This window comes from Fukomys damarensis, unplaced genomic scaffold, assembly GCF_012274545.1.
Source record: "Fukomys damarensis isolate Sample0158 unplaced genomic scaffold, DMR_v1.0_HiC HiC_scaffold_4, whole genome shotgun sequence".
Lineage (NCBI taxonomy): Eukaryota > Metazoa > Chordata > Mammalia > Rodentia > Bathyergidae > Fukomys > Fukomys damarensis.
In genome coordinates, this window is record NW_022900916.1 from 65616510 (window position 1) to 65630217 (window position 13708).

The 13708-nt window shown below is 37.4% G+C and overlaps 1 protein-coding gene across 1 annotated transcript in view; it reads right to left on the bottom strand.

Moving 5' to 3' along the window:
* Znf804b (zinc finger protein 804B) overlaps window positions 1-13680 on the bottom strand; it is a 517996-nt gene extending 504316 nt beyond the window's left edge. The window contains exon 1 of the mRNA XM_033758587.1: window positions 13534-13680. Coding sequence (XP_033614478.1) covers window positions 13534-13641 — 108 coding nt within the window. The 5' untranslated portion in view covers window positions 13642-13680. The remainder of the gene's footprint in view (window positions 1-13533) is intronic.
* Window positions 13681-13708: the final 28 nt, after the last annotated feature.

Here is a 13708-nt window from a genome sequence, read left to right on the forward strand (position 1 = left end):
CCCGGCATTCTCTGGAGTTCTAAATCCTTTCCAAAGGAGAGCCTTATATTCAAGCTCACCTACAGGACTTTCATTATCCCTTTTAAAGTCTCCCTCCTCTTCTTTCAGGGGGCCTAATACCTGAGATGTTAGGTTAACCAGAGGATCTTTTCCAGACACTTTACTCACACTGAACAGTAAAAACTGGTAGGATAAAGAGTCATTTCTTACATAGTTTGCATTAGCAGCCTCTAAATTAAAATATTGGGCATTAACTATTAGGAATAAAAGAGTAGAGATAGGATTTTCTCTACGGACAGTGCCCAACTTCTCCTGATGGGACATCCGAACAACACACAGATCCCTAAGGAAAAGGAGGCACTAAGCCATTACAGTCCGTGAATCCAGTCTAGTGCTCTAATACTTTACATTAAGCTTTAACTGTGAAGTGTTCCTCAAAGACTCATGTATTGAGAATCTGACCTAGAACGCTGCCAAGTTCAGAGGTGGCACCCAGACGGGTGAGTAGAACAGGAAGCAGCTCACTGCATCAGTGGATGAAGGAGGTCATAGGGGCGTGCCTCGGAAGGTGCCTTTGGGCCCGGGCTCTCCCTCCCTCTCTGGCTCTCTCTCTCTGCTTCCTGGCTGCTATAAGGTGAGCAGCTTCCCTCTGCCACACCTTTCCTCCACGATGTTCCGCCTCACCTCAGGCCTGAAGCAATGGAGCCAAATTACCAAGGATTGCAGCCTCTGAAATCATGAGCCAAAACGAACCTTTCCTCCTTCAAGTTATTAGGCTCGGGTATTTGTCACAGCGACAAAAACCTGACCAACATAAATCTGAGTTCAACATCTACGACCTCCTTTCACCCTTGAGATGATCATACTCTGGGTTCTGGCCCATAAGGTGTACACATAGCCAGACCAACAACTAGACTAGAAACTCTGCCTTCAGCAGCTCTCATGCAATCGAGTAAAGTTTAAAAAAACAAAAACAAAATTCCTAAGAAAATTATAAAGATGAAACCAAAAGGACAAAATTGGAAAGTGTTCAGAATTTAAAATTCCAAATTAACTTTAAACTCAAATGAAGAACCAACCAATCCCCAACAAGAGGAAGAGCCGTCTCTGTGTTTCAGACCACCACCACGTTCGGGAGCTTTTCTTCCCAAAATTTTTCCAAAGGAATTTGGTCACTTAGCAAAGCTTGAAGATACTATCAGTTTCCAAAATTACTTAATTAACAGAGAAATTATCTTCTTCTACTGTGATTATGTTTCACTTTTGCCACACGGCCAGCAAGTACCAGGCGCACAGTAAGCTTTCACCATATTTGACTGTATTATGTGAATGAATGAATGACTCTTTAATTAGTTTTCTTCTATTTTCAATTCTAGAAATTACTGACTTTTCCTAACCACCCTCTTTATCTAATTTTTGGCCCCACATCCTAGCTAATTCCCACTCAACTCCTTTTCCTTCAGCTCTTGTCTCAGAAGAAGACCTGGGATGCTTCCTCAAGCTTAGCCTCCTATTTTGAAATCTCATCAGATAATCAGATCACATGTTGTATTACAGTTACTGGGAATTCAGTCTATTAGATTAAATGATACTTTTGTATTACACAAATCCATTTACGATCACTCCCTAGTGAATATTTTATACTGATTATAATTTCTGCCTACTGATGTTTTTTCACTTGCTCTATTCCCTGCAAAGTGGTTTTCTCTATCACTTTCAGGTATACAGAACATCCTGATGATTATAGAGGATGGAAAAGAATGTGACTTTAAGAAAAGAAGAAAAAAAAACAAATTCACAGCAAGCTGACGTAATGCAGGAAGGAAAGCATAAAGAAGACCTATTTTTATCACCTTTGTTTAAAACACAATTTCACAAGCCTACCTTCTATGATGATAAGAAAGTAAATAGTGATTGTCACCAAGGATTCTCCCAGCAAGATTATACAGAATTCATGAATATATTCTCTGAAACATGAATTTTAGAAGAGAAACATCAAATGATTTAAAATACACTGTCTTGTGATATATGTACACCCATGTTTATAGCGGCACAGTTTGTAATAGCTAAAACTTGGAAAAAGCCCATTTGCCCATCAGTTGCAGACTGGATAAACAAGATGCGGTTTTTCTATAAAATGGAGTACTACTCAGCCATAAAACATGAGAAATTAGATTCATTCATAGGAAAATGGATACATATTGAGGATATACTCCTAAGTGAAATAAGTCACACATGTGTAAAGACTGAATAGTTTCTCTGGTGTGAAAAACTATAATAGTACATAAGATCCTAATAATAAAATTGACAAAGTGAAATAGGAAGAAAGGGGTTAAAGGTGTAGGGAAAGTAGGAAGGGTAGGGGAAGGCTAATAAGGGAAAATAAAAAATTATAAGAAAATTAAAAAATGGAAATAAAGTGTTTGTAAATGGGGACGGCAGGAGGGGGTAAAGGGAGGGCAGGGACAAGGGGAAAATATGAGAACCAAGACCTCTCATGTAAAGGTACAAGATCCCAATAATGAATGTAACTGTACTGTATACCTAAAATGTACCAATAAATTCAATCAAAAAATATTTACCAAATAAAATGCACTGTCTTTGTCCATTTTCTATCACTATGACAGAGTTCCTAGATGGGGTAATTTATGAAGAATAGACACTTATCCCTAACTCACAATCCTAGAGACTGTAAATCCAAGGACATCATGCCAGTGTCTTATTGGCTTCTGGTGAAGGCAATGGGCTTCCTTAGCTCACAGAAGAAAGCAGAAGGGCAAGCAGACAGATGTAGAAGAAACAAAGCTTGAGAGGTCTGGCTTACAGCAACCCACTATTCAGTCCCCCAAGAATGAGACGCACTCCCTAGATAAAGGCACTCATGCTCCTTAATAACACAACCTCCTCTTAAAGACCACACTTCCCAACACCTTGGCAACGGCAATCAAGCTTCAGCATGAGTTTGGAGGGGACAAATCATTTAAGAACAATAGCATACACAAGCCATTCTTTAAATATAAATAAATTCAAATTCATTTAAATTAGAATTAACAAAAATATTACCTGTTCTTTATAAACTTTTGACAATAATCCTGTTTCCACAGTGACACAAAAGTGTCCTTTTGTGCATTCTTTCTGCATGCTTGCAAAATTATAACAACTTTTCTAAGAATGTCTACCTATCACTTATACATAAACTTCATTTTTATGAGAGGTCCAAGCTACAGCTTCCTTTATTTTCACCTCTTGTTGTCATCTTGCCACTAAGAGCATGATTCACATTCCCTCTTCATTAAGGAAAACTCAAGGAAGCCATTTCCAACAATCTGCAAGAAATTCCTAAATAGACATGATGGTTGGATCTTTAAATTTCAACATGTAATATTAAGCAAATGATAACGAAATACTATACAGATGTCACGCTTGATGTGATCAATATTTTAGTAACCTAAAATTCTTACGTGATCAGTTTTCTCTTGTTTGTTTCAAATAGCAAGTTTGCATCCTTCAGTCAAAATGAAGCAACAGTAACTGAAAATTCTGGCCAGTTACCTACCCCTGCCCAAAAGTGAGAGAGCTTTTATTCAGTAGCATGCTATCAGTTGAGCTGCAAATCTGTGTAACTTTTAGGGAATCTCAGATGATCCACTGTGTTATGTCAGTGGTTGCATTTGAGATGGGGATATTACATCAGAACATATGTCAATTAAAAAATCTGCACACATCAAGTATGGTGGCCTGTAATCCCAGCTCTCAGGAAGCTGATGCAGGTGGACTGCCAAAAGCTCAAGGCCAGCCTGCTCTACAAGAGGGACCCTGTCTCAAAAAAAAAAAAAAAAAAAAAAAAACTGTATACACTTGTGATATGTGGCTATGCATATTTTGTTATTCTTCAACATAATAATTAAAAACTTTTTATTTAGATGCCACCATATCTAGCATAGAACATTTTTGAAATTTTGTAAAATATAATTATTACTTCAAGTGGCATCATCACTTTTGATTTTTTTTTGGGGGGGGTACCAGGCATCGAACTCAGGACCTTGCGCTTGCCAGGCAGTTGTGGTGCTGCTGAGCTAAATCCCCAGCCTGGATATCATCACTTTTGTTTAAATCTAATGATTTCCCCCAGAAATTTGCAAATTTCCAAATCAAAGACTAAATAAACTTAAAACCATAGTCTAAGGTAAGGCATGCCTTTAAAATGATGTGATTTTGATGTTCTAAAGTTTCTTCGCAGATACAGATGGTATTAAGGAGGAACATCTGGAAAAAAAGTAAAAAGTTGACAGTACTTAGAATTTTGGATAGTATTCTAAATATATAATAATGCTTTCTGAGTTTATCACTTTATCAAGAATATAAGAACTGGTACAGACATGGGATGGTCTTTGTTCACACAAATCCTGCATCCCTCTATGAGTTAACAATGAGAAATTGCCAGGTACCTCCAGATATTCAAAGGTATGTCCACTAACAATATAACAAAAGTTGATTCGTACTTAGAAACTGACCAGTCAATAAGTCTGGGTCATCTCCGCTCCTGAGGTGTTACTATCTCTGTGTGCATCTGCCCTAGAAGACTGGATATTCTACACACAAATCAAGTGTTTAGAAGTACAAATTATTCCTGTGAGCAATCACCATATCCTGAGACTCACCAAGACAGGACAAGTGCTAACAGTCTTGCTGGGAAGTGTGCAGCTCCCCAGGAAAGGAGGGAATACTGGCAATCATACAACAAGCATCCTGTAATGCTTCTGGTTTTGCTTTCTCAAGGCCTGCAGGGGCCACTGATCAGAAAATTGTTGTCTCTCAATAAAAAAGAAAAGAAGGGAAAAAGATATGTCACTGTCTTCCCTTCTTATGAAAATACTACTCAGTCACACTCTCCTAAATAAGAGTCTATTGTCAAGCACAAATTTCATTTGGTTATATGTAAACAAACCTTCAATCTCTTATTGTCTTTCATTAAAGATATTCTGAAATAGTTAAATGAAGTAAAGCACTGTGTAATTTGGATTAACAGAAAGTATTAAAATATACTGAAAGAAACTGACCAAATGATCTTGGTAGATATTAAACTGAGAATCATTATGAAAACAATGCCCACTTATTCCATCAGAAGACAAATCTGCATCCTAAAGGATTCTGTATAAGAAAAAGTTCTAGGAATAAATTTTTCTTTCTAGAGATAATATCAGGACCAAAAGAAACATATGTATAACAATTAAAGTCTTATAGAAATATATTATATTCTACTGACATAATTAAAAAGAAATTTATCTCAATTGAAGTCTTATAAAAATAATTCCAAGTTTTTCCCCATTGAGATACCAGATATGTAGGCACACATATCAACACATATAATATAACTACTAAAAATCTCTAACATTCACTGGCCACTTAATGAATCTTAAGCAATGGGCTCAAAATATCTCACTAGGAACCATCTTTCTCCACTGTGAAGAAATGGAAACTCACAAGAAGTTATAAAATTGCTACTTACTAGCAAGATCAGAATTTGAAATTAGGCAATTTAACTCAAAAATCTTCCTTTTTGATTTCCTTCTAAGAGTGTCCCTCTATCTTTGGTCAAAAGTAATAACCCAGCCAAGTGTGGTGGCTCATGCCACAGTCCTAGGACTGTGGAAAGCTAAGGCAAGAGGCAGGAGGACTTAAAGCCCAGCCTGGGTCATGCCTGGGTCATGTCTCAAAATAATAACCAATAATAATAATAACTGCTGGGGATGCAGAAAAGTGAGAAGGTCCTAGGTTCAATTCCCAGTACTGCAAATAACACTAGTAATAATAATTTAATAGTACAGAGGGTGAGTAGAAACAGATTTATGAATAATATTCCATATGACAAAGATAAAAATCAATACTTATATAAGATACTGTCTTAGAGCTTAGGCACATAAGATTTTTTTAAACTTCAGTAACTTCTAAATATTAAATAGCAAGACATAAGAGTGGACCGCAGTTTTCTGCAGTCACTAGTAATTAAATCTAAGCAGCTTTTAAATCATAATGTAAACAGCAAGATCAATGGCTACATGGAAATTTCCAATACTCCTCATATAAGCTAGACTGTCTTGCCCAACACATCAGTGGCAGGAATGGTGAAGGATCTAGTCCCATGTTCTACAACATCATTCATTCATGCACATATTCAGCCATCCAAAAAACGCCGGTTAGTTTGATAACATAAAGCAGAGACCATGCCCAACTGGGGGTACGTAAGAGTGACAGTAGACATACTCCATGCCATGATGAAACGGGGAGCAATAAGCAAGTGCACTCCAGGGATCACCGATGTCAGCCGTGGATGAGACAGCATCATGTAAGAGCAGCATTTGCCCGACAACAGGAGGTCAGCAGATTCACAGGAGGACCGAACGTGAACACTGAGGTTAAGACCATGAGATTATATAAAATGTGGCCCAACTCACAATGGGGAAAAGAGGGCCTGTACTAAGGGGACAGAATGTGCAATATCATCAAGGTCTATACACATGAATCTCAGTCCAAGACTCCACTTTACCCAGGGCACAGGAACACATGAAGAATAAGCAGAGTGCCAGCTGAAGACGCAGAGGGGCAGTGGATACGAAGATTCAAAAATATCGCCCAAGACTGTGGACTTCTGAGATGTCAGGAATGTGTCATTACGGCCTGATCCGTGTCTCTTTACATTCAGATGAAACAGGTCCATAGGAAGCGAAAGACACGTACGTGGAGCCTCTGCCCTCCTTTTCACGGACTAGAAGAGTGGCCTGATCATTTCCTGTTTAGAATTGGAGTTTATTTCATTCACAAAAAGAAAATGTAAATAGCCTTTACCTGCCAAAAAAATGTCGGGGAATGTGATTACCCATAGGACAGTGGACCTCTGGAAAGGACACGGGTGAGCAGAAGGGGTGATAGCGACTACTTGTCCAGACAGGGCAGTGCTGATTAACAGCCATGGTGAGCATAGGAAGAACCCTGCAGGGGGCTCTGGGTGGATGGGAGAAGCTCGGTTCCAGCACAGAGGTGATGGTGAAATGTGAACTGATCGGTGAGCATCACAAGAAACATCGTGTGGTCCAGTGCCAGACAGAGGTGACTCTCAACACTTTCCCGGGGTAGTGCCTCTGGAGCAAGGAGTCCTATGCCAATAGGTATGTGTAAACCAGAAAAAGATTCAGAAAAACAGGTGATCATTTGAAAGAAAGGAATAGGACCGAGGGCAAGAAAAAGGAAGGAGAATATTATTCAGAAAAGAGCAAACTGGCAGTATCCATTTCAAAATAAACCGTATTCAGCTGCACAACACCCACAGAAAAGTGGAATAAAATTTGCCAAAAGGAACTGCTAATTATTAAAGCCCAAATTAGCAGCCCCAGTAATATTTTCTAGAAATGAACAAAATGAGTACTCTCCGTGAATCATTCTCAAAGTTATCTAATACAAAATCCTGAGTGACATGCCCGCATCTGGACATTCTATACTTGACTATTATTTATTCAGAACTTCATTGACTTGCTTTGACAACAAACCTTAGTCATCTGAAAAAAAAAAAAACTTATGTTAAAGCAACAAAATATACATTTAAAAAAATGAGAGTCATGGAAAATACAATGCAAGCTGGGCTGGGGTAAGAGATGAACACAAGACAGGTAGCCCATTGCCCAAAAGACTGCAGTCCTTATCACTCTGATAATCAGCCTTGACTCTCAGCTTCTACCACCCCCAAGAGAAAGATGAAAAGTTAACTTTTCAGTGAAAAGGAAAATCTACATCAACAGTTTTCCAGGTGTATGTGTTTAAATTTTAGATAGCCAAATGGAACAAATGATGAATTTACTTCAATAAATGTTATCAGACAACCATCCTTGGAAAATTAAGACCACTGCTGAATATTACAAAAAGCAAATTTAAAATCCTTTACCATTTTAAATACTAAATAATTTTCTTTATCATTTTTTGTCTTCAACAAGCCAAGGCTGTCTTAGTTTACAACTCAGAACGCTACCTAAACTAAGGAGTAATTCATCCTTATAAAATCTGTTTTCAAGTTTAGCAGGTAAGAGAGACCTAACCTGGGGATTGATACTATTATCGTCATGACTATACACTTTCATGAAAATATATCAAACATTTAACTTCTATTTATGGACCTTATGCACTGAGTAAGCCCCATTTCCAAATGTACAAAAGGCTCTGGGACATCACTTTATAAGGATTAACTGAAATTTCATGCAAAACTAAATTTCTCATATATTTGCTAGAGTCAAAGATATTTTCAAGCAAAGTAGCATTATCTGACATTTACTCAGGTTTCCTCAATATTTCCTCAAAGTACATACATGTGCCCTGAAGAGTATGTTATAATGACAAGGTGAACTCTAATGGCACCAACCCCATACTTAAATGTATCTGATAGCATTACTTGACATACTGTATACACTAACTACTCTTGCTCATTGGTCCTGATAAAGCCTTAAGCCTACTGACATTTCGAACTGTGTTATACTCAATACATGAAAGATACTGTATGAATTTTACTGCTTATACATTGTAGAACATGTATTTCGGGTACAAATAACACTAATTCTTTTAAAACTACAAATGGTTGGGCCAGGGACTTAGTTCAGTGGTTCCATGGCCTGCCTTGCAAGTACAAGGTCCAGAGTTCAATCCCGGTACAAAAAAAGAAAACTACAAATGGTTAAGTTCTATCTGGAAAACTATGCCCATTTAGTGCACACATGATGGCAACATGCTTTGTATTTATTTCATTTCCAAATTAGACGGCATAAACTTAAAATACACTTCATCATATCTTAAGTTTTTCTCAAAAAGAAACAAATCAAGGATTATGATCCATCAAATTTTAACTCTGAAACAAATGTCATATAATCTAATAAAAGTCACAAATGGCAGCATTCAAATATTCATTTGATCCTCTTTATGATGGGAATTGTCTGAAGTCTAAAATTAATTTAACTCCTAGAAAGTGGACAATTTCTAGGTAGCACATGTGCTAGTGGGAGAAGAAAGGATTGGAAGAACAAGAAGAGGGGTTGCTTAATATGATACAGGATACAAAAAAGAAGATGCCATTAGAATTGTAACTGCATGCTCCTTATCCAAGTATCGGAAAGTTTCGATAAGTAAGAGAGTAGTACACAGACACTAAATCAGGAAGAGGCAGAAACTTCTCTAGGAAAGGCACAGCCTATTCTGCACTCTTCCCCTCTGCTCCACACTGGTACACCTCCCAGGTAACTCATCTTCGTTAGAACTTTCACTTATGGACACACGACTGAAAATTTTAAAAGGGCATAATGTTATGAGATTTGTGATCCTTTAAAAGGCTTGCTCATGTATTTATACGTCACCTCCTTCTCTTAAGTAATTTATTCAAATATGTAACCAAGATAAGATTACTACACATTAAAACTTCTCAAGGACCCTTCTGGAAAACTCAAATGACAATCCCAAGAATTTGCTCCACATGCAGTCTTTGAGGGACTATAGCAGACATTCTCAGAAACAGATTCTAGACGTCTAACCACAGGGAACCAAGGAATAAGCACTTCTTAAAAAGTATCATCTAATCTTTAAAAGTGTGATAATAAACTACACATGTTCCAAAGATAAAATATGCAACTATAATTATTAATAATATTTAATCAGTGGGTACTTTGAAAGACAGTCTTACTGTTGACCACATATAAATAAACTACAACAAACCACACTTGAATGTAAACTTGAAATGACAAGTTTAGAGTATAAAAAATAACAAAGACTCGCCTCAAATGTATTTTAACATTATACAGGGAAAATTATTATTTTACTATTTAAATGTGGTAGATCTTAAAAGTTCACAAAAAATGAATTAATCTGGCCAGGATTTAGCTCAGCGGTTCAGTGGTGGTCTGCCTTGCAAGCGCAAGGACCCGAGTTCAATCCCCAGTACCAAAAAAAAAAAAAAAAAAAAAAGAATTAATCTCTAGGTTTTTTCTTTAATGAATACTCCAACTACTGTAATAAAGTGTTACTGTTACATGTTTGATGGTAAGAGATCAAAATATAATATTTGGATGACATACTTGATCACAGTTAACAATGCGTGTATCTACATCTATTTTATAGTGTTTGTGTATATGTGCCTCTCACTGATTTTTATAGCTAAGATCGAGTCACATTATTACAGAGTTGAGAAAGGGCAAGAGATTAAAATCCTAAAATGTAGTAGAATACACTTACTTTTAGAAGTATAAACTCTTACTATTTAACTATTACACAATATCTCTCATTTTTTTCTTTTAATTTTTCTTTATCTTCCTCTGGATTTAAAACAAAATAAAACTAAACTCTCAAATCAATTATCCACATTTTAATTAGGATGAAAACACAATGTGCTACTTTTCATACACAGTCTCTACAAAGAATATAGATGCAATGATAAGGTATTTCAATGTCTTCACTTGAAAGATAAAAAGTGGAATTTCACTCTAGGATTTTCAGTTAAACATCAGCAAGTATTGTTTGAGAGTAAAACACCTTCTTTATTTCTGAAGTATCCCATTAAGTTTTTGTTACAAGAATCCCCTATAAGGATTCAATATGTTTTCTAAATGTAGCAGTCAAAATAAAAATGAATATAAATATACCCATTCTCTTTTAACTTCAGTTTAACATCACATGTTCATATTTTATAGACCCTTGATTCAAAGATGGCAAATTTATACAAATATTTTAAATATATAACTAAAAGAATTATCTATATGACAGTGAAATGTCAAATCTGTATTATCCAGGTGTGTTTAACATAAGAGCTACAAAAAAAGAAACTATGTCAAAAAGGAACTGTGAGGTTTCTTCTATCTGTAAGAGAATATAAAATAGTGTTATTCAGTAATTGTGTTTTATTGAATACTATAACTGTACTATTCTAAATGGCTCTACTAAAACAGAAAAAGGTACAGTAAAATAGAAAGGACACCTGGATTAAAAGACAAAGAACCAAATTTGAGTACTGGAGAATGCAGTGAAAGTTACCTTAAACCAACTATTGGTAAAATTAATTATAATTTGGGGTAAGCTGAGTCCTCCTAGAGAGCAGAAATAACTAGTTGTTGATGCAGAGGCCAAGTTTAGACCATTCTGGGCACTAAACTTGAAAAGGTATTATCAGAACAGTTGCATTTTTTAAGTAACATCAAATTATAGCACTTAATGACTACATGATCAGTGAGTTTCATGTTTATAATGAGAGGTGAAATCAATAAATTTATGTCAACCTAAATGCAACTAGGGGTAACTGATGAATATGAACACACACACACACACACACACACACACACACACACACGTATAATAAAAGCAATTACATACTTTTCAACACCAGAGAGCCAAGTGAGGGTGAAAGACTAAGTTTTACTCAATGGAAAGAGAATCTCAACTTGTGCAAAGATTCAACTTAAGAATCTATCAAGGACAGAGAATAAATGAACATCAGTTACACCCTCATGGCTCACCTCATATAAGAAACTAATCAAACCTTGAAAAAAACATGCAAATTCCATAGTAAAATATAAAAGAAGACAAACCAAATTAAATTGGGTTTAGACAGTAATTGAGTATCTTTAAATGATGTATATTGGATTTAAGTACACTCGTGTGTAAATACTGGCATGAATCATCCGGTCAGTCTATAGGTAGAGCCTTGATAACAAAGTAAGTGGATTAGCACCATAGTAACCATCAGGGTGGTAAACAAACCGGATCCCACAGGTGTGGAGCACCTATATGTCCGGTCAACCAGGACAGCCATGTGGACAGAAGGCTGTCTTCTCACATTCTTACCCACACATCCAGTCTAGGGGTAAGTCAGGCAGCTGGCAGGTAGAGAGGAAGGACACTTTCTGACCAAGACACTAGAGATTTTGAAAGATGAGCACTGAATTGTAAAGTATGTCTGTCTCCCTTTACCTCAAAAATTATCAAGACAGGTGTCCTACAACACACTACCCAGTTCACATTTCCACATCCCCTGGAAGGGTTGTGGAGACAGCCAGAGATTACCAAAGCGCTGGAAAACGATACCTATGGGAAAACGGGAACACTAGGTTTATAAGAGGAAATGAGCTTAAGCAGGAATCTGAAGGATTTAAATTTGCCTTAAGGAGAATTCTCCTGACATTTAACTGTTAAACATTAAAGTGGTTTGCTGAGACTGCCAACAACTCCAATTCTGAGAATCTGTAGAAACAGGCAAGTTGCAGACCTGCGGCTCACAAAAACTGAATGTGAACTTCATTCAACTGCAACTTCCCAAGTCCCTGGTGACCCTGTAAGCCTAATTCTAAGGATGACATAAACAGCGTTTTCCAAGTAGTAGCACTTCTGATTCGGTACAGTTTAGTTGGGGGCAGTGTTACCCTGCATAAAAGCATGTGAAGGAGCAGTCTGTCACAGGAATCCTACGGAGACCTTTGAGGGCTTGGATTTTCTAACTTTAGATTTCTCATGAAAAGTCATATATAGTGTTCAATCAAGTTATTTTATAACATGCTGCCATTTTGACTAATTCACACTGAAGAAGCATTATAGTAGGATGGAAAGAACCAACCCCCCCAAAAAAAAATCAGCCAAATTAAGCTTTTCCTTTTTATATCACACAGACCCAAAATACTGTCTTTTACATTTGATGAGCAAAATTTTTCATTAAGATTTATACTTAGTCGCTAGTAGTCTAAAACATGCACCTTTTCATCCATACACACACACACACACACACACACACACACACACGCATTTTCTTGAGACATATTTGCACCCTAAAAGCATTAAAGTACCAAGGGACAAACTGATAATATACCTGACTTAGATTCTGGGAGGTAAAAAAAGTGTTTTATAAAAAGTATTTGAATAAATTACACGGTAACCAGATTGAATAGCTTACAAAGTTAAACAGAAGTCACTCAAATTACATGTTGACATATCTGCATATAATACAACAAACAATCCAATTTAGATTTCCACAAAGAAACTCTTGTCCTTTCTTAAAGAACCTATACTGTCGAGCGTTAGATTTGATCAAGCTTTGACAACCAAAACCTTTCCTATAACCTAGGATCTGAAGCAACATCCTTGTATTTACTTAAATGAACATCGGTATTATCAAACTAATCTCAAGTGACGACTTCACAAAAGCGCATTATAAAGTGCCACTCAAACTTTCTACACTGCCCAAACCAGAGGCGTCCTTAAACTGACCACAGCCCAGAGGAGCTGCCTTCTCAGCTCCTCAGTGAACTGCTCTCGGTGGGGTTTTGCACCCAGACAAGGACCTCCGGACTGTGTTGAAAATACACACATAAATACACCCTGCGCTGTACAATTGTCAATGAACTGGATAAACAGACGTAACACACCCACGGGTAAGGCAGGTGTCCGGGAAACACACCCCCACTCACTGTAGCGCTCCGTCTCTACTGATGTGGGATTCCGCGTGTGTGCGAGCGCGCACCTTACCGGAGAGGGAGATCCGTTCTCGCAGAGGGGCCCTCGGAAGACTCCTTTAATGCCCCGGTAGTGCCCATTGCTGAGGTGTCTGGAGCTGATGACCAGGTAACACGCCATGTGGCCGGCAGAGGCGCAGCCTCAACTCTTCAGCGAGCGCCCAGCCGTGGCGAGGCGGGCTTGGGTC